Source organism: Oncorhynchus clarkii, chromosome 14 (assembly GCF_045791955.1).
Source record: "Oncorhynchus clarkii lewisi isolate Uvic-CL-2024 chromosome 14, UVic_Ocla_1.0, whole genome shotgun sequence".
Classification (NCBI taxonomy): domain Eukaryota; kingdom Metazoa; phylum Chordata; class Actinopteri; order Salmoniformes; family Salmonidae; genus Oncorhynchus; species Oncorhynchus clarkii.
The window spans coordinates 18767889-18794231 of record NC_092160.1 but is presented as its reverse complement, the minus strand read 5'-3'; the positions used below and the strand labels follow the sequence as shown (position 1 = coordinate 18794231).

Genomic DNA, 26343 nt, shown 5'->3' with positions numbered 1-26343 from the left:
GCAGGCTGCATTAGGTCAGAACCCTTTCACCACACCACCACAGTTAGTAGCAGGCTGTGATAGGTCAGAACCCTTTCACCACAGTTAGTAGCAGGCTGCGTTACGTCAGAACCCTTTCACCACACCACCACAGTTAGTAGCTGGCTGCGTTAGGTCAGAACCCTTTCACCACACCACCACAGTTAGTAGCAGGCTGCGTTAGGTCAGAACCCTTTCACCAGAACACCACAGTTAGTAGCAGGCTGCGATATGTCAGAACCCTTTCACCACACCACCACAGTTAGTAGCAGGCTGCATTAGGTCAGAACCCTTTCACCACACCACCACAGTTAGTAGCAGGCTGCGATAGGTCAGAACTCTTTCACCACACCACCACAGTTAGTAGCAGGCTGTGATAGGTCAGAACCCTTTCACCACACCACCACAGTTAGTAGCAGGCTGTGATAGGTCAGAACCCTTACACCACAGTTAGTAGCAGGCTGCGTTAGGTCAGAACCCTTTCACAACACCACCACAGTCAGTAGCAGGCTGTGAAAGGTCAGAACTCTTTCACCACACCACCACAGTTAGTAGCAGGCTGTGATAGGTCAGAACCCTTTCACCACACCACCACAGTTAGTAGCAGGCTGTGATAGGTCAGAACCCTTACACCACAGTTATTAGCAGATTGCGTTACGTCAGAACCCTTTCACCACACCACCACAGTTAGTAACAGGCTGCATTGGGTCAGAACCCTTTCACACCACCACAGTTAGTAGCAGGCTGTGATAGGTTAGAACCCTTTCACCACAGTTAGTAGCAGGCTGCGTTAGGTCAGAACCCTTTCACCACAGTTAGTAGCAGGCTGCGTTAGGTCAGAACCCTTTCACCACAACCACAGTTAGTAGCAGACTGTGATAGGTCAGAACCCTTTCACCACAGTTAGTAGCAGGCTGCGTTAGGTCAGAACCCTTTCACCACACCACCACAGTTAGTAGCAGGCTGCGATAGGTCAGAACCCTTTCACCACACCACCACAGTTAGTAGCTGGCTGCGTTAGGTCAGAACCCTTTCACCACACCACCACAGTTAGTAGTAGGCTGCGTTAGGTCAGAACCCTTTCACCAGAACACCACAGTTAGTAGCAGGCTGCGATAGGTCAGAACCCTTTCACCACACCACCACAGTTAGTAGCAGGCTGTGATAGGTCAGAACCCTTTCACCACACCACCACAGTTAGTAGCAGGCTGCATTAGGTCAGAACCCTTTCACCACACCACCACAGTTAGTAGCAGGCTGTGATAGGTCAGAACCCTTTCACCACAGTTAGTAGCAGGCTGCGATAGGTCAGAACCCTTTCACCACAGTTGTGAGCAGGCTGCGTTAGGTCAGAACCCTTTCACCACACCAACACAGTTAGTAGCAGGCTGTGATAGGTCAGAACCCTTTCACCACACTACCACAGTTAGTAGCTGGCTGCATTAGGTCAGAACCCTTTCACCACACCACCACAGTTAGTAGCAGGCTGCATTAGGTCAGAACCCTTTCACCACACCACCACAGTTAGTAGCAGGCTGTGATAGGTCAGAACCCTTTCACCACAGTTAGTAGCAGGCTGCGTTACGTCAGAACCCTTTCACCACACCACCACAGTTAGTAGCTGGCTGCGTTAGGTCAGAACCCTTTCACCACACCACCACAGTTAGTAGCAGGCTGTGATAGGTCAGAACCCTTTCACCACAGTTAGTAGCAGGCTGTGATAGGTCAGAACCCTTTCACCACACCACCACAGTTAGTAGCAGGCTGTGATAGGTCAGAACCCTTTCACCACACCACCACAGTTAGTAGCAGGCTGTGATAGGTCAGAACCCTTACACCACAGTTATTAGCAGATTGCGTTACGTCAGAACCCTTTCACCACACCACCACAGTTAGTAACAGGCTGCATTGGGTCAGAACCCTTTCACACCACCACAGTTAGTAGCAGGCTGTGATAGGTTAGAACCCTTTCACCACAGTTAGTAGCAGGCTGCGTTAGGTCAGAACCCTTTCACCACAGTTAGTAGCAGGCTGCGTTAGGTCAGAACCCTTTCACCACACCACCACAGTTAGTAGCAGGCTGCGATAGGTCAGAACTCTTTCACCACACTGTGGCTGTGATAGGTCAGAACCCTTACACCACAGTTAGTAGCAGGCTGCATTAGGTCAGAACCCTTTCACCACAGTTAATAGCAGGCTGCGTTACGTCAGAACCCTTTCACCAGAACACCACAGTTAGTAGCAGGCTGCGAATGGTCAGAACCCTTTCACCACACCACCACAGTTAGTAGCAGGCTGTGATAGGTCAGAACCCTTTCACCACACCACCACAGTTAGTAGCTGGCTGCATTAGGTCAGAACCCTTTCACCACACCACCACAGTTAGTAGCAGGCTGCGATAGGTCAGAACCCTTTCACCACACCACCACAGTCAGTAGCAGGCTGTGAGAGGTCAGAACCCTTTCACCACAGTTAGTAGCAGGCTGCGTTACGTTCAGAACCCTTTCACCACACCACCACAGTTAGTAGCTGGCTGCGTTACGTTCAGAACCCTTTCACCACACCACCACAGTTAGTAGCTGGCTGCATTAGATCAGAACCCTTTCACCACACCACCACAGTTAGTAACAGGCTGCATTCGGTCAGAACCCTTTCACACCACCACAGTTAGTAGCAGGCTGTGATAGGTTAGAACCCTTTCACCACAGTTAGTAGCAGGCTGCGTTAGGTCAGAACCCTTTCACCACAGTTAGTAGCAGGCTGTGTTAGGTCAGAACCCTTTCACCACAACCACAGTTAGTAGCAGACTGTGATAGGTCAGAACCCTTTCACCACAGTTAGTAGCAGGCTGCGTTAGGTCAGAACCCTTTCACCACACCACCACAGTTAGTAGCAGGCTGTGATAGGTCAGAACCCTTTCACCACAGTTAGTAGCAGGCTGCGTTAGGTCAGAACCCTTTCACCACACCACCACAGTTAGTAGCAGGCTGCGATAGGTCAGAACCCTTTCACCACACCACCACAGTTGGTAGCAGGCTGCGATAGGTCAGAACCCTTTCACCACACCACCACAGTTAGTAGCAGGCTGTGATAGGTCAGAACCCTTTCACCACACCACCACAGTTAGTAGCAGGCTGTGATAGGTCAGAACCCTTTCACCACAGTTAGTAGCAGGCTGCGATAGGTCAGAACCCTTTCACCACAGTTGTGAGCAGGCTGCGTTAGGTCAGAACCCTTTCACCACACCAACACAGTTAGTAGCAGGCTGTGATAGGTCAGAACCCTTTCACCACACTACCACAGTTAGTAGCTGGCTGCATTAGGTCAGAACCCTTTCACCACACCACCACAGTTAGTAGCAGGCTGTGATAGGTCAGAACCCTTTCACCACACCACCACAGTTAGTAGCAGGCTGTGATAGGTCAGAACCCTTACACCACAGTTAGTAGCAGGCTGCGTTACGTCAGAACCCTTTCACCACACCACCACAGTTAGTAGCTGGCTGCGTTAGGTCAGAACCCTTTCACCACACCACCACAGTTAGTAGCAGGCTGTGATAGGTCAGAACCCTTTCACCACACCACCACAGTTAGTAGCAGGCTGCGATATGTCAGAACCCTTACACCACAGTTATTAGCAGATTGCGTTACGTCAGAACCCTTTCACCACACCACCACAGTTAGTAACAGGCTGCATTGGGTCAGAACCCTTTCACACCACCACAGTTAGTAGCAGGCTGTGATAGGTTAGAACCCTTTCACCACAGTTAGTAGCAGGCTGCGTTAGGTCAGAACCCTTTCACCACAGTTAGTAGCAGGCTGCGTTAGGTCAGAACCCTTTCACCACAACCACAGTTAGTAGCAGACTGTGATAGGTCAGAACCCTTTCACCACAGTTAGTAGCAGGCTGCGTTAGGTCAGAACCCTTTCACCACACCACCACAGTTAGTAGCAGGCTGCGATAGGTCAGAACTCTTTCACCACACTGTGGCTGTGATAGGTCAGAACCCTTACACCACAGTTAGTAGCAGGCTGCATTAGGTCAGAACCCTTTCACCACAGTTAATAGCAGGCTGCGTTACGTCAGAACCCTTTCACCAGAACACCACAGTTAGTAGCAGGCTGCGAATGGTCAGAACCCTTTCACCACACCACCACAGTTAGTAGCAGGCTGTGATAGGTCAGAACCCTTTCACCACACCACCACAGTTAGTAGCTGGCTGCATTAGGTCAGAACCCTTTCACCACACCACCACAGTTAGTAGCAGGCTGCGATAGGTCAGAACCCTTACACCACAGTTAGTAGCAGGCTGCGTTACGTCAGAACCCTTTCACCACACCACCACAGTTAGTAGCTGGCTGCGTTACGTTCAGAACCCTTTCACCACACCACCACAGTTAGTAGCTGGCTGCATTAGATCAGAACCCTTTCACCACACCACCACAGTTAGTAACAGGCTGCATTGGGTCAGAACCCTTTCACACCACCACAGTTAGTAGCAGGCTGTGATAGGTTAGAACCCTTTCACCACAGTTAGTAGCAGGCTGCGTTAGGTCAGAACCCTTTCACCACAGTTAGTAGCAGGCTGCGTTAGGTCAGAACCCTTTCACCACAACCACAGTTAGTAGCAGACTGTGATAGGTCAGAACCCTTTCACCACAGTTAGTAGCAGGCTGCGTTAGGTCAGAACCCTTTCACCACACCACCACAGTTAGTAGCAGGCTGTGATAGGTCAGAACCCTTTCACCACAGTTAGTAGCAGGCTGCGTTAGGTCAGAACCCTTTCACCACACCACCACAGTTAGTAGCAGGCTGCGATAGGTCAGAACCCTTTCACCACACCACCACAGTTGGTAGCAGGCTGCGATAGGTCAGAACCCTTTCACCACACCACCACAGTTAGTAGCAGGCTGTGATAGGTCAGAACCCTTTCACCACACCACCACAGTTAGTAGCAGGCTGTGATAGGTCAGAACCCTTTCACCACAGTTAGTAGCAGGCTGCGATAGGTCAGAACCCTTTCACCACAGTTGTTAGCAGGCTGCGTTAGGTCAGAACCCTTTCACCACACCACACACAGGCTGTGATAGTTAGAACCCTTTAGCAGATAGGTCAGAACTCTTTCACCACACCACCACAGTTAGTAGCAGGCTGTGATAGGTCAGAACCCTCACCACACCACCACAGTTAGTAGCAGGCTGTGATAGGTCAGAACCCTTACACCACAGTTAGTAGCAGGCTGCGTTAGGTCAGAACCCTTTCACCACACTTTCACCACAGTTAGTAGCAGGCTGCGTTACGTCAGAACCCTTTCACCACACCACCACAGTTAGTAGCTGGCTGCGTTACGTTCAGAACCCTTTCACCACACCACCACAGTTAGTAACGGTCTGCATTGGGTCAGAACCCTTTCACACCACCACAGTTAGTAGCAGGCTGTGATAGGTCAGAACCACAGTTAGTAGCAGGCTGCGCTAGGTCAGAACCCTTTCACCACAACCACAGTTAGTAGCAGACTGTGATAGGTCAGAACCCTTTCACCACAGTTAGTAGCAGGCTGCGTTAGGTCAGAACCCTTTCACCACACCACCACAGTTAGTAGCAGGCTGCGTTAGGTCAGAACCCTTTCACCACACCACCACAGTTAGTAGCAGGCTGTGATAGGTCAGAACCCTTTCACCACAGTTAGTAGCAGGCTGCGTTAGGTCAGAACCCTTTCACCACACCACCACAGTTAGTAGCAGGCTGTGATAGGTCAGAACCCTTTCACCACACCACCACAGTTAGTAGCAGGCTGCGATAGGTCAGAACCCTTTCACCAGAACACCACAGTTAGTAGCAGGCTGCGATATGTCAGAACCCTTTCACCACACCACCACAGTTAGTAGCAGGCTGCATTAGGTCAGAACCCTTTCACCACACCACCACAGTTAGTAGCAGGCTGCGATAGGTCAGAACTCTTTCACCACACCACCACAGTTAGTAGCAGGCTGTGATAGGTCAGAACCCTTTCACCACACCACCACAGTTAGTAGCAGGCTGTGATAGGTCAGAACCCTTACACCACAGTTAGTAGCAGGCTGCGTTAGGTCAGAACCCTTTCACAACACCACCACAGTCAGTAGCAGGCTGTGAAAGGTCAGAACTCTTTCACCACACCACCACAGTTAGTAGCAGGCTGTGATAGGTCAGAACCCTTTCACCACACCACCACAGTTAGTAGCAGGCTGTGATAGGTCAGAACCCTTACACCACAGTTATTAGCAGATTGCGTTACGTCAGAACCCTTTCACCACACCACCACAGTTAGTAACAGGCTGCATTGGGTCAGAACCCTTTCACACCACCACAGTTAGTAGCAGGCTGTGATAGGTTAGAACCCTTTCACCACAGTTAGTAGCAGGCTGCGTTAGGTCAGAACCCTTTCACCACAGTTAGTAGCAGGCTGCGTTAGGTCAGAACCCTTTCACCACAACCACAGTTAGTAGCAGACTGTGATAGGTCAGAACCCTTTCACCACAGTTAGTAGCAGGCTGCGTTAGGTCAGAACCCTTTCACCACACCACCACAGTTAGTAGCTGGCTGCGTTAGGTCAGAACCCTTTCACCACACCACCACAGTTAGTAGTAGGCTGCGTTAGGTCAGAACCCTTTCACCAGAACACCACAGTTAGTAGCAGGCTGCGATAGGTCAGAACCCTTTCACCACACCACCACAGTTAGTAGCAGGCTGTGATAGGTCAGAACCCTTTCACCACACCACCACAGTTAGTAGCAGGCTGCATTAGGTCAGAACCCTTTCACCACACCACCACAGTTAGTAGCAGGCTGTGATAGGTCAGAACCCTTTCACCACAGTTAGTAGCAGGCTGCGATAGGTCAGAACCCTTTCACCACAGTTGTGAGCAGGCTGCGTTAGGTCAGAACCCTTTCACCACACCAACACAGTTAGTAGCAGGCTGTGATAGGTCAGAACCCTTTCACCACACTACCACAGTTAGTAGCTGGCTGCATTAGGTCAGAACCCTTTCACCACACCACCACAGTTAGTAGCAGGCTGCATTAGGTCAGAACCCTTTCACCACACCACCACAGTTAGTAGCAGGCTGTGATAGGTCAGAACCCTTTCACCACAGTTAGTAGCAGGCTGCGTTACGTCAGAACCCTTTCACCACACCACCACAGTTAGTAGCTGGCTGCGTTAGGTCAGAACCCTTTCACCACACCACCACAGTTAGTAGCAGGCTGTGATAGGTCAGAACCCTTTCACCACAGTTAGTAGCAGGCTGTGATAGGTCAGAACCCTTTCACCACACCACCACAGTTAGTAGCAGGCTGTGATAGGTCAGAACCCTTTCACCACACCACCACAGTTAGTAGCAGGCTGTGATAGGTCAGAACCCTTACACCACAGTTATTAGCAGATTGCGTTACGTCAGAACCCTTTCACCACACCACCACAGTTAGTAACAGGCTGCATTGGGTCAGAACCCTTTCACACCACCACAGTTAGTAGCAGGCTGTGATAGGTTAGAACCCTTTCACCACAGTTAGTAGCAGGCTGCGTTAGGTCAGAACCCTTTCACCACAGTTAGTAGCAGGCTGCGTTAGGTCAGAACCCTTTCACCACACCACCACAGTTAGTAGCAGGCTGCGATAGGTCAGAACTCTTTCACCACACTGTGGCTGTGATAGGTCAGAACCCTTACACCACAGTTAGTAGCAGGCTGCATTAGGTCAGAACCCTTTCACCACAGTTAATAGCAGGCTGCGTTACGTCAGAACCCTTTCACCAGAACACCACAGTTAGTAGCAGGCTGCGAATGGTCAGAACCCTTTCACCACACCACCACAGTTAGTAGCAGGCTGTGATAGGTCAGAACCCTTTCACCACACCACCACAGTTAGTAGCTGGCTGCATTAGGTCAGAACCCTTTCACCACACCACCACAGTTAGTAGCAGGCTGCGATAGGTCAGAACCCTTTCACCACACCACCACAGTCAGTAGCAGGCTGTGAGAGGTCAGAACCCTTTCACCACAGTTAGTAGCAGGCTGCGTTACGTTCAGAACCCTTTCACCACACCACCACAGTTAGTAGCTGGCTGCGTTACGTTCAGAACCCTTTCACCACACCACCACAGTTAGTAGCTGGCTGCATTAGATCAGAACCCTTTCACCACACCACCACAGTTAGTAACAGGCTGCATTCGGTCAGAACCCTTTCACACCACCACAGTTAGTAGCAGGCTGTGATAGGTTAGAACCCTTTCACCACAGTTAGTAGCAGGCTGCGTTAGGTCAGAACCCTTTCACCACAGTTAGTAGCAGGCTGTGTTAGGTCAGAACCCTTTCACCACAACCACAGTTAGTAGCAGACTGTGATAGGTCAGAACCCTTTCACCACAGTTAGTAGCAGGCTGCGTTAGGTCAGAACCCTTTCACCACACCACCACAGTTAGTAGCAGGCTGTGATAGGTCAGAACCCTTTCACCACACCACCACAGTTAGTAGCAGGCTGCGATAGGTCAGAACCCTTTCACCAGTTAGTAGCACCACAGTTAGTAGCAGGCTGCGATAGGTCAGAACCCTTTCACCACACCACCACAGTTAGTAGCAGGCTGTGATTAGGTCAGAACCCTTTCACCACACCACCACAGTTAGTAGCAGGCTGCATTAGGTCAGAACCCTTTCACCACACCACCACAGTTAGTAGCAGGCTGTGATAGGTCAGAACCCTTTCACCACAGTTAGTAGCAGGCTGCGTTACGTCAGAACCCTTTCACCACACCACCACAGTTAGTAGCTGGCTGCGTTAGGTCAGAACCCTTTCACCACACCACCACAGTTAGTAGCAGGCTGCGTTAGGTCAGAACCCTTTCACCAGAACACCACAGTTAGTAGCAGGCTGCGATATGTCAGAACCCTTTCACCACACCACCACAGTTAGTAGCAGGCTGCATTAGGTCAGAACCCTTTCACCACACCACCACAGTTAGTAGCAGGCTGCGATAGGTCAGAACTCTTTCACCACACCACCACAGTTAGTAGCAGGCTGTGATAGGTCAGAACCCTTTCACCACACCACCACAGTTAGTAGCAGGCTGTGATAGGTCAGAACCCTTACACCACAGTTAGTAGCAGGCTGCGTTAGGTCAGAACCCTTTCACAACACCACCACAGTCAGTAGCAGGCTGTGAAAGGTCAGAACTCTTTCACCACACCACCACAGTTAGTAGCAGGCTGTGATAGGTCAGAACCCTTTCACCACACCACCACAGTTAGTAGCAGGCTGTGATAGGTCAGAACCCTTACACCACAGTTATTAGCAGATTGCGTTACGTCAGAACCCTTTCACCACACCACCACAGTTAGTAACAGGCTGCATTGGGTCAGAACCCTTTCACACCACCACAGTTAGTAGCAGGCTGTGATAGGTTAGAACCCTTTCACCACAGTTAGTAGCAGGCTGCGTTAGGTCAGAACCCTTTCACCACAGTTAGTAGCAGGCTGCGTTAGGTAGAACCCTTTCACCACAACCACAGTTAGTAGGCTGAACCCTTTCACCACAGTTAGTAGCAGGCTGCGTTAGGTCAGAACCCTTTCACCACACCACCACAGTTAGTAGCAGGCTGCGATAGGTCAGAACTCTTTCACCACACTGTGGCTGTGATAGGTCAGAACCCTTACACCACAGTTAGTAGCAGGCTGCATTAGGTCAGAACCCTTTCACCACAGTTAATAGCAGGCTGCGTTACGTCAGAACCCTTTCACCAGAACACCACAGTTAGTAGCAGGCTGCGAATGGTCAGAACCCTTTCACCACACCACCACAGTTAGTAGCAGGCTGTGATAGGTCAGAACCCTTTCACCACACCACCACAGTTAGTAGCTGGCTGCATTAGGTCAGAACCCTTTCACCACACCACCACAGTTAGTAGCAGGCTGCGATAGGTCAGAACCCTTACACCACAGTTAGTAGCAGGCTGCGTTACGTCAGAACCCTTTCACCACACCACCACAGTTAGTAGCTGGCTGCGTTACGTTCAGAACCCTTTCACCACACCACCACAGTTAGTAGCTGGCTGCATTAGATCAGAACCCTTTCACCACACCACCACAGTTAGTAACAGGCTGCATTGGGTCAGAACCCTTTCACACCACCACAGTTAGTAGCAGGCTGTGATAGGTTAGAACCCTTTCACCACAAACCCTTTCACCACAGTTAGTAGCAGGCTGCGTTAGGTCAGAACCCTTTCACCACAACCACAGTTAGTAGCAGCTGTGATAGGTCAGAACCCTTTCACCACAGTTAGTAGCAGGCTGCGTTAGGTCAGAACCCTTTCACCACACCACCACAGTTAGTAGCAGGCTGTGATAGGTCAGAACCCTTTCACCACAGTTAGTAGCAGGCTGCGTTAGGTCAGAACCCTTTCACCACACCACCACAGTTAGTAGCAGGCTGCGATAGGTCAGAACCCTTTCACCACACCACCACAGTTGGTAGCAGGCTGCGATAAGTCAGAACCCTTTCACCACACCACCACAGTTAGTAGCAGGCTGTGATAGGTCAGAACCCTTTCACCACACCACCACAGTTAGTAGCAGGCTGTGATAGGTCAGAACCCTTTCACCACAGTTAGTAGCAGGCTGCGATAGGTCAGAACCCTTTCACCACAGTTGTGAGCAGGCTGCGTTAGGTCAGAACCCTTTCACCACACCAACACAGTTAGTAGCAGGCTGTGATAGGTCAGAACCCTTTCACCACACTACCACAGTTAGTAGCTGGCTGCATTAGGTCAGAACCCTTTCACCACACCACCACAGTTAGTAGCAGGCTGCGATAGGTCAGAACTCTTTCACCACACCACCACAGTTAGTAGCAGGCTGTGATAGGTCAGAACCCTTTCACCACACCACCACAGTTAGTAGCAGGCTGTGATAGGTCAGAACCCTTACACCACAGTTAGTAGCAGGCTGCGTTAGGTCAGAACCCTTTCACCACACCACCACAGTCAGTAGCAGGCTGTGAGAGGTCAGAACCCTTTCACCACAGTTAGTAGCAGGCTGCGTTACGTCAGAACCCTTTCACCACACCACCACAGTTAGTAGCTGGCTGCGTTACGTTCAGAACCCTTTCACCACACCACCACAGTTAGTAACGGTCTGCATTGGGTCAGAACCCTTTCACACCACCACAGTTAGTAGCAGGCTGTGATAGGTTAGAACCCTTTCACCACAGTTAGTAGCAGGCTGCGTTAGGTCAGAACCCTTTCACCACAGTTAGTAGCAGGCTGCGCTAGGTCAGAACCCTTTCACCACAACCACAGTTAGTAGCAGACTGTGATAGGTCAGAACCCTTTCACCACAGTTAGTAGCAGGCTGCGTTAGGTCAGAACCCTTTCACCACAACCACAGTTAGTACCAGGCTGCGTTAGGTCAGAACCCTTTCACCACACCACCACAGTTAGTAGCAGGCTGTGATAGGTCAGAACCCTTTCACCACAGTTAGTAGCAGGCTGCGTTAGGTCAGAACCCTTTCACCACACCACCACAGTTAGTAGCAGGCTGTGATAGGTCAGAACCCTTTCACCACACCACCACAGTTAGTAGCAGGCTGCGATAGGTCAGAACCCTTTCACCACACCACCACAGTTGGTAGCAGGCTGCGATAGGTCAGAACCCTTTCACCACACCACCACAGTTTAGGTCAGAACCCTTTCACCACACCACCACAGTTAGTAGCAGGCTGCGTTAGGTCAGAACCCTTTCACCACAGCAACACAGTTAGTAGCAGGCTGTGATGGGTCAGAACCCTTTCCCCACAGATAGGCTGCAATAGGTCAGGACCCTTTCACCACAGTTAGTAGCAGGCTGCGTTAGGTCAGAACCCTTTCACCACACCACCACAGTTAGTAGCAGGCTGCGATAGGTCAGAACCCTTTCACCACACCACCACAGTTGGTAGCAGGCTGCGATAGGTCAGAACCCTTTCACCACACCACCACAGTTAGTAGCAGGCTGTGATAGGTCAGAACCCTTTCACCACACCACCACAGTTAGTAGCAGGCTGTGATAGGTCAGAACCCTTTCACCACAGTTAGTAGCAGGCTGCGATAGGTCAGAACCCTTTCACCACAGTTGTGAGCAGGCTGCGTTAGGTCAGAACCCTTTCACCACACCAACACAGTTAGTAGCAGGCTGTGATAGGTCAGAACCCTTTCACCACACTACCACAGTTAGTAGCTGGCTGCATTAGGTCAGAACCCTTTCACCACACCACCACAGTTAGTAGCAGGCTGCATTAGGTCAGAACCCTTTCACCACACCACCACAGTTAGTAGCAGGCTGTGATAGGTCAGAACCCTTTCACCACAGTTAGTAGCAGGCTGCGTTACGTCAGAACCCTTTCACCACACCACCACAGTTAGTAGCTGGCTGCGTTAGGTCAGAACCCTTTCACCACACCACCACAGTTAGTAGCAGGCTGCGTTAGGTCAGAACCCTTTCACCAGAACACCACAGTTAGTAGCAGGCTGCGATATGTCAGAACCCTTTCACCACACCACCACAGTTAGTAGCAGGCTGCATTAGGTCAGAACCCTTTCACCACACCACCACAGTTAGTAGCAGGCTGCGATAGGTCAGAACTCTTTCACCACACCACCACAGTTAGTAGCAGGCTGTGATAGGTCAGAACCCTTTCACCACACCACCACAGTTAGTAGCAGGCTGTGATAGGTCAGAACCCTTACACCACAGTTAGTAGCAGGCTGCGTTAGGTCAGAACCCTTTCACAACACCACCACAGTCAGTAGCAGGCTGTGAAAGGTCAGAACTCTTTCACCACACCACCACAGTTAGTAGCAGGCTGTGATAGGTCAGAACCCTTTCACCACACCACCACAGTTAGTAGCAGGCTGTGATAGGTCAGAACCCTTACACCACAGTTATTAGCAGATTGCGTTACGTCAGAACCCTTTCACCACACCACCACAGTTAGTAACAGGCTGCATTGGGTCAGAACCCTTTCACACCACCACAGTTAGTAGCAGGCTGTGATAGGTTAGAACCCTTTCACCACAGTTAGTAGCAGGCTGCGTTAGGTCAGAACCCTTTCACCACAGTTAGTAGCAGGCTGCGTTAGGTCAGAACCCTTTCACCACAACCACAGTTAGTAGCAGACTGTGATAGGTCAGAACCCTTTCACCACAGTTAGTAGCAGGCTGCGTTAGGTCAGAACCCTTTCACCACACCACCACAGTTAGTAGCAGGCTGCGATAGGTCAGAACTCTTTCACCACACTGTGGCTGTGATAGGTCAGAACCCTTACACCACAGTTAGTAGCAGGCTGCATTAGGTCAGAACCCTTTCACCACAGTTAATAGCAGGCTGCGTTACGTCAGAACCCTTTCACCAGAACACCACAGTTAGTAGCAGGCTGCGAATGGTCAGAACCCTTTCACCACACCACCACAGTTAGTAGCAGGCTGTGATAGGTCAGAACCCTTTCACCACACCACCACAGTTAGTAGCTGGCTGCATTAGGTCAGAACCCTTTCACCACACCACCACAGTTAGTAGCAGGCTGCGATAGGTCAGAACCCTTACACCACAGTTAGTAGCAGGCTGCGTTACGTCAGAACCCTTTCACCACACCACCACAGTTAGTAGCTGGCTGCGTTACGTTCAGAACCCTTTCACCACACCACCACAGTTAGTAGCTGGCTGCATTAGATCAGAACCCTTTCACCACACCACCACAGTTAGTAACAGGCTGCATTGGGTCAGAACCCTTTCACACCACCACAGTTAGTAGCAGGCTGTGATAGGTTAGAACCCTTTCACCACAGTTAGTAGCAGGCTGCGTTAGGTCAGAACCCTTTCACCACAGTTAGTAGCAGGCTGCGTTAGGTCAGAACCCTTTCACCACAACCACAGTTAGTAGCAGACTGTGATAGGTCAGAACCCTTTCACCACAGTTAGTAGCAGGCTGCGTTAGGTCAGAACCCTTTCACCACACCACCACAGTTAGTAGCAGGCTGTGATAGGTCAGAACCCTTTCACCACAGTTAGTAGCAGGCTGCGTTAGGTCAGAACCCTTTCACCACACCACCACAGTTAGTAGCAGGCTGCGATAGGTCAGAACCCTTTCACCACACCACCACAGTTGGTAGCAGGCTGCGATAAGTCAGAACCCTTTCACCACACCACCACAGTTAGTAGCAGGCTGTGATAGGTCAGAACCCTTTCACCACAGTTAGTAGCAGGCTGCACAGTTAGTAGCAGGCTGTGATAGGTCAGAACCCTTTCACCACAGTTAGTAGCAGGCTGCGATAGGTCAGAACCCTTTCACCACAGTTGTGAGCAGGCTGCGTTAGGTCAGAACCCTTTCACCACACCAACACAGTTAGTAGCAGGCTGTGATAGGTCAGAACCCTTTCACCACACTACCACAGTTAGTAGCTGGCTGCATTAGGTCAGAACCCTTTCACCACACCACCACAGTTAGTAGCAGGCTGGTCAGAACCCTTTCACACCACCACAGTTAGTAGCAGGCTGTGATAGGTTAGAACCCTTTCACCACAGTTAGTAGCAGGCTGCGTTACAGAACCCTTTCACCACAGTTAGTAGCAGGCTGCGATAGGTCAGAACCCTTTCACCACAACCACAGTTAGTAGCAGACTGTGATAGGTCAGAACCCTTTCACCACAGTTAGTAGCAGGCTGCGTTAGGTCAGAACCCTTTCACCACACCACCACAGTTAGTACCAGGCTGCGTTAGGTCAGAACCCTTTCACCACACCACCACAGTTAGTAGCAGGCTGTGATAGGTCAGAACCCTTTCACCACAGTTAGTAGCAGGCTGCGTTAGGTCAGAACCCTTTCACCACACCACCACAGTTAGTAGCAGGCTGTGATAGGTCAGAACCCTTTCACCACACCACCACAGTTAGTAGCAGGCTGCGATAGGTCAGAACCCTTTCACCACACCACCACAGTTGGTAGCAGGCTGCGATAGGTCAGAACCCTTTCACCACACCACCACAGTTAGTAGCAGGCTGTGATAGGTCAGAACCCTTTCACCACACCACCACAGTTAGTAGCAGGCTGTGATAGGTCAGAACCCTTTCACCACAGTTAGTAGCAGGCTGCGATAGGTCAGAACCCTTTCACCACAGTTTGGAGCAGGCTGCGTTAGGTCAGAACCCTTTCACCACAGCAACACAGTTAGTAGCAGGCTGTGATGGGTCAGAACCCTTTCCCCACAGTTAGTAGCAGGCTGCAATAGGTCAGGACCCTTTCACCACAGTTAGTAGCAGGCTGCGTTAGGTCAGAACCCTTTCACCAAACCACCACAGTCAGTAGCAGGCTGTGAGAGGTCAGAACCCTTTCACCACACCACCACAGTTAGTAGCAGGCTGTGATAGGTCAGAACCCTTTCACCACAGTTAGTAGCAGGCTGCGTTAGATCAGAACCCTTTTACCACAGCACCACAGTCAGTAGCAGACTGTGAGAGGTCAGAACCCTTTCACCACACCACCACAGTTAGTAGCAGGCTGCGTTAGGTCAGAACCCTTTCACCAAACCACCACAGTCAGTAGCAGGCTGTGAGAGGTCAGAACCCTTTCACCACACCACCACAGTTAGTAGCAGGCTGTGATAGGTCAGAACCCTTTCCCCACAGTTAGTAGCAGGCTGCAATAGGTCAGGACCCTTTCACCACAGTTAGTAGCAGGCTGCGTTAGGTCAGAACCCTTTCACCAAACCACCACAGTCAGTAGCAGGCTGTGAGAGGTCAGAACCCTTTCACCACACCACCACAGTTAGTAGCAGGCTGTGATAGGTCAGAACCCTTTCACCACAGTTAGTAGCAGGCTGCGTTAGATCAGAACCCTTTTACCACAGCACCACAGTCAGTAGCAGACTGTGAGAGGTCAGAACCCTTTCACCACACCACCACAGTTAGTAGCTGGCTGCGTTAGGTCAGAACCCTTTCACCACACCACCACCGTTAGTAGCAGGTTGTGATAGGTCAGATCCCTTTCACCACACCACCACAGTTAGTACCAGACTGCTTTAGGTCAGAACCCTTTCACCACAACACCTCACCCATCCACAGTTATTAACTACAGGACTGTAACTAATGTAATTGATGATGAATTCCAAGCCCTAGACCCAACCTCCAAGAAACTCCTTGTTGATCTTTAAAGATTGTATAGGCCACAGGAGGTTTGTCGCACCTTTATTGGGGAGGACAGGCTTGTGGTAATGACTGGAGCGGAATAGGTGAGATGGTATCGAAAACATGGTTTCCTTGAGTCCATTCCAGCCGTTATTATGAGCCGTCCTCCCCTCAACAGCCTCCACTAGTATAAGATTTAAGTAACCTAACGTAGCATGGGTTAAAGAAACACCTGAAACTAGATCCCCTACGTACTGGTCTTGACCAGAAGAAAAGCTATAGGGAGGTTGTCTTCCGCACTGTTCAACCAATCCAGTAAATGTGGAGGAGGAGTTAAGATGGAGTGTTGCCATGTTAATTTCCAAAAGCAGAAGTCGCGTCAGACTCTTTCCATTTCCCCTGAAAACCAGAACATCCGGTGGTTGGGGACTCAGAGGCTAAGGTGTAAGCAATATGGCAGATTTCCCACCATCAGAACCTTTCCAATCCTCTCTGATTAACACACTCACCAATGTCAGATAAGTGATTACTACAAGAAAGGAAGGAAAGAATTATGCATTTTCAAAGTATTCAAACAAAGCATATGTCTTACACTATGTATACAAAAGTATATGGACATCCCTTCAAATTAGTGGATTCGGCTACTTCAGCCGCAACCGTTGCTGACAGGTGTATAAAATCGAGCACACAGCCATGCAATCTCGATAGACAAACATTGGCAGTTAAATGGCCTTACTGATGAGCTCAGTGACTTTCAGTATGCCCCGAGGATGGCACCTTTCCAACAAGTCAGTTCGTCAAATTTCTGCCCTGCTAGAGCTCCCCTGGTTAACTGTAAATGCGACGTGGAAACATTTAGGCGCAAAAACGGCTCAGCCGCGAGGTGGTACGCCACACAAGCTCACAGAACGGGACCGTTGAGTGCTGAAGCGCAAAGCGTGTAAAAAATCTTCTGTCCTCGGTTGCAACACTCACTACCGAGTTACAAACTGCCTCTGGAACAACGTCAGCACAAGAACTGTTCGTCGGGAGCTCCATGAAATGGGTTTCCATGGCCGAGCAGCCGCACACAAGCCTCGGTTAGCCATGCACAATGCCAAGCGTCGGCTGGAGTGGTGTAAAGCTCGCTGTCATCGAACTGCGGAGCAGTGAAAACAAGTTCTCTGTAGTGATGAATCACGGTTCACCATCTGGCAGTCTGACAGACAAATCGGGGTTTGGCGGATGCACAAATGCGTAGTGCCAACTGTACAGTTTGAGGAGGAAGAATAATGGTCTGGGGCTGGTTTTTCATGGTTCGGGCTAGGCCCCTTAGTTCCAGTGAAGCAAAATGTTAGCGCTACAACATACAATGACATTCCAGACAATTCTGTGCTTCAAACTTTGTGGCAACAGTTTGGGGAAAGCCCTTTCCTGTTTCAGCATGACAATTCCCCCATGCACAAAGCGAGGTCCATACATAAACGGTTTGTCGAGATCAGTGTGGAAGAATTTGACTGGCATGCACAGAATCCTGACCTCAACCCCATCGAATACCTTTGGGATGAATTGGAACACCCATAATTTTGGAATGAGATGTTCTACGAGCAGGTGTCCACATACTTTTGGTAATGTAGTGTACTTTTCTTCCTCCTTCCTCTCCCTTCTCTCTCTCCTCTCTCACTCTTCCCCCTGCAGTGTGGGGTCTGTAAGGGACAGCTGGGTGACACCACCACGGGGACAGACGTGAGGATCCGGAACGGCCTCCTCAACTGCCACCAGTGCTACATCCGCTCCCGCTGTGAGTCACACAAAATCACATCCCTGTATTGTGTACCCAATTGCCTCAAGAAATACATGTATTTTTCCTTAATCCCATTAAATATGATAAGCGACTATTAGAGAATTTACAGTTGTCCTTATTGTTTTGTTGCTCTATTTTCAGCAGCCGGCCAGCCAACCACATTGTGACAACGTTGGGTCAATGGAAAGCACACAGAGAAATTGTCTCCCTTCTTCCTACTTCTCCATATAATCAACATGTGTGGAATGTGTCTTGTCTGTCAATGCCTATGTGGGGATTTTCGCAATGTCTGCAAATCACATCCTATCGGGTTTATTGAAATGGTCCAAATAATGCCTGACATTGGAAAGTTGTGTGTACATAGAATATTAGTCCGACTGATCATAGTCAGCCTATTGATTCTATTGGCTATGTATGATCACAGCTCAGAGGTTCTCACTTCCTCGTATCCATATGCACCCACAAGCCCTCGAGAGGATGGTGGACATTTTGAATCTGAGCTCTGATACTGTAAATATGGTGTATACAGTATAACAGCCTCCATCACTTCAAAACAGTATAGGAAACTCATGAAAACACTAATGCAATGAAGTCCAACCAACAAATTTGGCACTTAGACAAAATATTTGTTTGTAAAGTATACCCTTTATTTGAATTGAATTATTCTCTGGTATCCAGGTTGTTAGATAGGCCTTATTAGTCTTTAGTTTGTAACTTAAGCTTCTAATTTGGTTGCTAGAGAAGGTTGTCATGATTTCCAATAAAAGTTTCAAGTGTATTCCATTTTGCCAACTTGAGATCTGTAGGAGTTTTTCTCGATGGTCAACTAAAGGCTTAGAGAAGCCTACTTTGTTCCTCCCGATTTTCACTTAAACCACAATTAACCCAAACTCTGGTTTAAATTCTGAAAGTTAAATCGTTTAGCTAACTATCTTCTTTCCAGGCAGCTTCAACACTGTCTTATCGTTTATTTCTTCCGTATTGCTTTAGTAGCCTACTGGATACAAAAAAATACTGTGCTGTCACTAGGCTATAGGCCTACATACATTACAGTAACTTTGCACGTCGGCCTGACAACGTTATCCTTTTCTCTCTTTCTTTGCTAAAAAAAAATGTCCGCTCACAAAGTTAGATGTACTTGATTTTAAAGCAATAACGCGAACTGATGCATGTAAACTGATTGTGGAGGTAAACAACCATCATGGATTCATGCTACTGTACTAAACCATTCCGTAAACTCTTAACCGGTTCTCTTTAGGAATTTCAGGCTTGGAATGACATGAAACGTGCCTTAGGTAAACAGGTGATTGCACACTCAAGGGAAGGGAACCCAACGATGGTGTCCACTTAAAGGAAAACTCCACCCAAAAACTGTCTTTTGATATTTATTTCATTAGTCCATTGATGATATAGTCTCAACTTGATTATTGACAAGAAAAACATGATCAAGAATATCACTTAAAATACAGAAATCAGCAATAGGCGTCATATAGGGATTATTTCTGTATTGTGTATGTTACATGTCTTTTAAAACGTATTTGCTAACGAGCAAAACATTTTGAGACTATATCAACAATAGACTAATGAAACAAATGCCAAAGTTTCGTTTTTGGATGGAGTTTTCCTTTAAGTGTGATGGGGTAGGATGGGAGATTTTTGTCCAAAATGCAGGAAAAACTGCACGAGAGCTTAATCACCCCACCAATTTGTTTTGTTGATATTCCCCTTTATTTTTTTACTCATGTCACAGTCTACCAAACCTTGTTTTCTCATGATTTCATGATTTGCAGTGTCTTTCCAGTTTCAAAACGGAATCCAAAATATATCTAGGATATATCGTTGACATATTTAATAGCAGCCTTTCCCAACAAAAAATAGGATGACCATTGATTTTTTTTTTATTGTGTATCTGAATGTTTTGACATTATGACTCTATATAGGCCTCTCTATGCCCTGTTGACAGTGATGACGATTTTGGTCAGCAATAAAAACCCATTTTCAACAACAAAAATATAAATTAAGCATACTTGTTGCGTTGTGAAATGATGGTTAAAATGTTCTTACCAGCAGGTGCACTTGATTAACATTTGGCTGCTAAAGACCAGTGCCAGCAGTTTGAACGTCATTGTGAAATTATAGGCTACTATGGAGCAATTTCAGTGCCAAAAGAAATTGTATTTGAATTTCACAATTTCGAATTTGTATTAGGATTTTGAATTTGATTGTAATACTTTTGAATTTGTAATCGTTGAATTCAGCTTTAGCTAATTGGGCTAACATAGTCTTGTGACATGTAGGAGACCTTGTTCAAACCCACTCAGTCACAAGAGCAAGATTTAATAGGGAGTGGAAAGGCTATCCTTAGAAGGGCTATGACAGGACTATTCAACTATATTCTTATGGGGGCCAAATAGCGTTTTTTGTGACACTCTTCTAACTCCGATTGTTGTCATCATAGAAGGGAACAGAAGGCTCCAGAGAGTCTTCGCTTTCAGGAATGGGGTCATAATAGCTCATAGCCAAGACGGTTCAAAAGTTGGCGCTAAATTCATAGGAAGAAAATAAATTCAACATGTCACATTGGCTTCAGAAACTGCATGAAGTTTATGTTTTACAGAGTGAGCATTTGATTATCTGTTCTCTACCTTCCTGGTTGGCAAAGTACCAGGATGTTGTCTCAGGTTTTGAATCTGAATTTAGAGAGCTGAAGTTGAATATATGAAACTTTGATTAACTTGAAATGATGGTTTGTAAACTTGATTCACAGACAATGAATGCAATACTTACCATAAGTTAAATTTATGAATTCAGTGATTCAATTCATGCATTACAAATTCAAAATATTGGAATTCAAATAAAATGTCTGTTGGCACTGAAATCGCTCCATAGGTTACCAGTGGTGGATATAATGTATGTTCAAACGCTATCTTTAATTAAATCCATAGCCTACTCTGTCAGACATATGATCCATTCTCAACTTGTAGCTTACAACTTTCCCTGTTTCGTCTGAGTTTATTTTTCTGATATAGTCCTACCATATTTTTAGGCTTCAGATCTGATTGTCTTTTTACTTTTACTTAGGACATTAATACATCTCAGCTGATACTCTGCAGGGGGGCGTCTTTGTGTCAGAAATATCGATACCGTCTTAGCTGGATGAATAGTTTGGGAATGATACTTTAAGTCTAAGTTCTGTATTTATTGTAATATTCACCTGAACATTACCCGAAGAAAGATAAATGTGATGTTCAAATGCATTGGCTTTATAGCATACTGTATGTTTATAAATAAAATGTAACAAATGAATGAATGAGCTTGTCCGTGTCTTTCTGTAGTTATAAGATAATGAAATAATGTGGGGCACCTGCATGTAGTTAACTCGGCTCAATTCGGCCCTATGCCTTTTTGCTGCGACGAGGATGAAAGCAAAAAGGTCAGTATTTTTTCTGGATTTAGCCTGCTAAAGGCAGACAGAGAATGGGAAAGGCTAACCACGACTGTTTCGAAGTTGAAGCCTACATGGTATTACTGCTGAACAGTCAGCACTTTGAAAGTAACCCTGATCCCCTAGCCAGCGTTCTGTCGCAAGCCGCTATCCATGGTGCTGAAGTAAATTCCCAAAAAAGGTGTATCTCAGTGTAGGTGACTTGAATAATAGCGGTACATAGTAATACATTATAGAATTGATGACAATAGCTTTTAAACAATGTGATACATTTCTGAGAACCAAATCTGACATGGATTGGGGAATCAGAAGATAATAGTAATTTGTGCGAATTTGGTTAACCCTTTTACATCTAATTCATGCAGAATGGTAGCTTAGCCTGTTTGTACCTTTTGTCTAAAGATCAACAAAGAAAAACATGACAAACAACTTTGATTATTTTTATCAACAACCATTTCAATGGTACACCTGGAAAACTATGTGCACATGTAGAAATATTTCCTTAAATATAAGCATTCATTACCTACATATAAATAACTTTCAAATCCTGGACAAAACGTGTTACATTATGCTCACAAAATGGGGGGAAATTATTATAAAATCGGACAAAAAAGACATGCAAATAATAGTGAAATAACACTGTTTGCATACATTCCCTTTTTTTACCCAAAATAAATTCGCCAGTGGTAACTTTGTAAAACGTCAAAAAGACTTCGTGATTCTAAAGGGACTGGGTAGTATGGCCTATGGTCAACTATAGGATAGATACAATAATACATATTAACACTATACAATTGAGCCACAAAAACACAGCTGTAGAAAGACTCACAATACAATTACATATTCCTGTCAACAGTGAACTTTTGTACTTTGTGCCTTTTTTGAAGAAATAAGGGTGTTCATTTGATGTCAACAATTGAAATAAACGAAATTCTTCACGAGCCCTGAAACAGTGGTGTATAGGCTACTTACACTTAGCAAGTTGCATCAGGAAATGAACAAAATAGTCTCTCGTTCGATAATCAACAGAGACATTCCATATATCGAAGATCTTCAGTCAAATCCGAATGTTGGCTACTTAAACAAAACAAGCAGTTGTACAGTGTCTGACATTTTGATGACATCTGGTCGTATGATGGGACACTGCTTATGACTCACAGCAGTTTGTGGTTACTTGAACCAGACCGCTATAAGTGCAGAATGACCATAATACTGGACGATAACCGAAAAGGAAGGACTGAGGCAAAAAAAATCTAAGTAGTCATCTTCATCTTTTTACAACTGCGGTTATGATAGGCCTATCAGTGTCCTTCAGTCTTTCTTGTAACATCCCTCATTTCACGACTCAACACTCCTCAGTCACCTGTTTGATTTTGTCAGTGGGTCTCCGCTGTATTAGAACATGCTGGTCTTTACTAATGTAGCTTTGGCTCCGTTCTGTCTTTGCAAAGAGGACAGTACGCTGGCGAACGGTCCACCCAATGAGTCCGGGATGGAGGTTATGGTACCTGGTGCAGAAGCCCAGCCTTGACTCGGTGTGTTTCCACACATGCCGGGAGCCACCGACGTCTTCACTTGGTCCACTTGTCCGTTTCCGCTGGAAACGTTGACCTGGCCACCGGTTGGACTGGGCCCACCGCAGTTAGAGGTTGGGACAGAGTTGGGCCCCGGTCCTCCCGTGCTGTCAGGGTCGGTAGATTTGGCCTCTTTACTGTCTTCTTCCCTAGAGTCCGACTTCTTCCCGGAGCCGTTCTTGGCAGCTGCAGCGGCAGCAGCGGCCGCGCGCTCTTGCTTACGGAATTTGGCGCGTCGGTTTTGGAACCACACCTAGAAAACGAAAAACGGGTTCATTAGAGTAAATAGTCCTACTGTATGTGTAAATGACTGAAATTAGTCATGCTGTCAATATTAGACATTGACCGTCGGAAAACAACTCTCGTGTAATTATTCACACATAATCAAACAACAGTGTAAGCCTATGAGTTATGTAGAGGCCTAATGTTGGTGAAAGTATTTTTAAACCATATAAATGTTTTAAAACCCCACAATAATAGTAGGGAACCTTGTTCTTAATGACTCGAGTTTGGAAAAGACGGTACACTTTGACGAGGTGATAGCATAGCCTACCTGCACTCTGGCTTCAGTCAAATCGATTTTGAGCGCCAGCTCTTCACGTGTGTAGATATCTGGATAGTGGGTCTCAGCAAAAACCCTCTCCAGCTCCTTGAGCTGTGCGCTGGTAAAAGTGGTCCGAATGCGCCTCTGCTTTCTTTTCTCGTTCAGTCCGCCATGATCCGTAAAGAGTTTGTAAGGAACTGCGGGAATAAAATGTAAACGTTAAACGTATTTGCAATGGCAATAGCTGTAGAGTAATATTAACAAAGTTGTCAGATAAAAATCTATCCGAATTAAGAATGATTATGTTGGAAATCGAGTTATGTTGTTATTATATTCTATAATCTGTTAGAATACTTGTGGATTAGTGTTAAAATGAGACCAGTGATGTACTGTAATGTGGTTAACTGTAATGATAAACAAATCTTTGCTTTGATATTGGGGTTCAAGTTTGGAAACTTGTCATAATGTTGCCATTCGTACCGGTTGTTGCTACTGTAACTCCAATTATGTGTCAATAATGAGCTTAGATCTTTGGTTATCTAATTATTTGAAGCTTTATATCTCATCGCAAAGTAAATAAATTATGCCTATCATTTTGGCAGTTTAAGATAATGTTGTTGGCGGTTTGGGTGTGACTGGGATAGTGTAACCCCATAACTGAATTACCGCTTGCCTGCAATCGCTTCTAACGTGATAAATTCTTTCATTTGTGTAAGCAAATTTCGTTTGGTAAATACTAAACACATTTCCATTTTCAAATGCAATCAAGGCGTCCTATATACCCGGGTAGAGACCGGGAGTGGTGAATAAAGTTGGCGGTTGCTTACCTGCGGCGTATGGGCTGCTTTGGTGGTCCCGCAGTGTCCCCAGACTGCAAGAACCCGGCGTAAGAGACGGGCAGCCGGAGGTAGCCCCAAACGTGGTCCTGATCGGATTGTACTGAAACCCACTGGCTTGACTGCACGAGCTGAAGTCCGCATAGGCTGATGCCAAGCTCGATGTGTCCATCCCGGCCATACATGATTCGTAGGCAGAGGAATTTAGGTAAGAATACTCCATTTTATACATTTGAAAAGGCTCAGTGGATAAAGAAAGCAGCACTTCCAAGGGAAAAAAATCGAAACTTCAAATTTGATTACAAAAACAATGATAATGACGCGAGATGAGATGGGGAGAATTGACTTGCTTGGATTTGACTGTTTTGGAAAGAGGCTAGACCGTGGGTAGATGTGCACTGCTCGGCGCCTGCTCCAAAACTGGCCTCCTTTATAGGAGCTTCGCCCTGTTTTATGAAAAGCCCTCTAAGAGCCGCCTAGCCTCAGGTCTCTAGAGCATATAGTCCTCATAATAAACTTGGCTCTTTCCTCTTGGACAATGGCAAAGCGTTTGGTCTTATTGCTAGCGCTTTTACATGACAATAACTCATCAGTCTATTGGGCTGGCACTGGGGGCCCGCACTGTCCAACCTCCCTATCATTGATCCCCTGCATCTCTAATTAGAATTTAATACCACACCATTATGCGCCAAGCCCCCCCCCCCCCCCCCCCCCCCCCCCTCCCCGCGCGCCATCCACCCTCCTCTCTAACCACCGTCTTGCTCTTTAATTCAATCACACCACTTGGAAATAATGAAAGTTGGGTGACGATTCTCCCTGATCCAATTTTCCCCAAGCTTTTAAGCCTTTTAACCAACAGTATACCTTAGGCAGAATTTCTGATAGTATTCCCTATCTCTTTTTGCCTTTGCACTCTTTCTTGGCTTGAAGTGCGGATCATTACGCATGATGTAACATTATTACAGAAGGGTGGATTGTATTTTTATTTTTTTATTATTATTATTATTATTGTTACTACTATTATTGGGCTATTGTTGTTATTTTGCCCTGCCACCGTCCAACCCTAATCCTAACCCTGCCATCGTCTAACCCTGCCGACGTTAATGTCTCTTGTTGTCTCAACAAACTAAATGAAAGCAGTCTAAATTAAAACCAGAATGGTAGGCCTGTAATGTTACATGTTTTAAATGCACATGATTGGATATAGGCTTATTTCTATAGGAGATAATGGATGGTATAGGGTATTCCTATAGAACAATTATGATATATTATTTCAATTCCGTAAGGTAAAGCCACAGAATACGTTTTATCTGGAGGGTGGGGGTGTAATTCGTTTTATTGCATGAATTATTCTCTTCATTTAGCCAATAGCTTATTTCTAATGAAAGTAACTAAGTCGTGAGCAAGTCATCGGACCTTTTAGGCTGATATTAGGCTAATTTGTAATTGGTAAGGTGTTTACCCGATCCTGTTGTTCTATCATTGGATCAAGAGCCTGCATGTCGACGTTTCTGTTTAGTCCACACAACATTTCTCAAAACGCATTCTTGCCTTTCTAAAAAAAAAATGCTGTGTAGCAACATTTAATTTGTTGCGCAATGTTTATTTTTCTTCCACTGAAATAGTATCTAACGGGAATGTATCAAAATTGTGTCTGTCTAGGCACAATTATATTTTCCGCATCAATTGAAATGGATGAGGCTATGAAAAATAAATTGACATGTTTTACACATATATATAGGGTTAGTCAACTCAAAAGAGCCCCTATAAGATTGTCAATTTTAGGGTTAGGCTATCATTCAAAGTATTTATCTCCGTTTTTTTTACCATGAAAATTAAATGAAGGCATCGGCCAAAATGGATCTTTCATTCCTTGAAATAAACGGACAAATGAGTCAGAAAGACTTAGCAACAAAAAGTCAAATAACTACCCGTTTGACCCTTTGTTGGTGTCTCTAG

The 26343-nt window shown here is 46.8% G+C and overlaps 2 protein-coding genes across 8 annotated transcripts in view; one reads left to right on the top strand and one right to left on the bottom strand.

Annotated features, from left to right (window-relative positions):
- Positions 1-21295, top strand: part of LOC139366376 (LIM and calponin homology domains-containing protein 1-like) — a 166252-nt gene extending 144957 nt beyond the window's left edge. For 5 of the 7 annotated variants that reach the window (XM_071103799.1, XM_071103796.1, XM_071103798.1 and 2 more), the window contains 2 exons: positions 17880-17982; positions 18127-21295. In XM_071103799.1, the coding sequence (XP_070959900.1) occupies positions 17880-17982; positions 18127-18152 (129 nt within the window). In that variant the 3' untranslated portion in view covers positions 18153-21295. The remainder of the gene's footprint in view (positions 1-17879; positions 17983-18126) is intronic. The other 2 variants (XM_071103801.1, XM_071103797.1) reach the window with 1 other exon arrangement.
- A 561-nt stretch (positions 21296-21856) lies between these two features.
- LOC139366017 (paired mesoderm homeobox protein 2B-like) lies at positions 21857-24809 on the bottom strand. Its single transcript, XM_071103096.1, has 3 exons — positions 24376-24809; positions 23558-23745; positions 21857-23257 (listed from the first exon to the last, which is right to left on the bottom strand). Exons 1-3 carry the CDS (start codon positions 24614-24616, stop codon positions 22826-22828), a joined length of 861 nt encoding a protein of 286 aa, XP_070959197.1. The 5' UTR covers positions 24617-24809; the 3' UTR covers positions 21857-22825.
- Positions 24810-26343: the final 1534 nt, after the last annotated feature.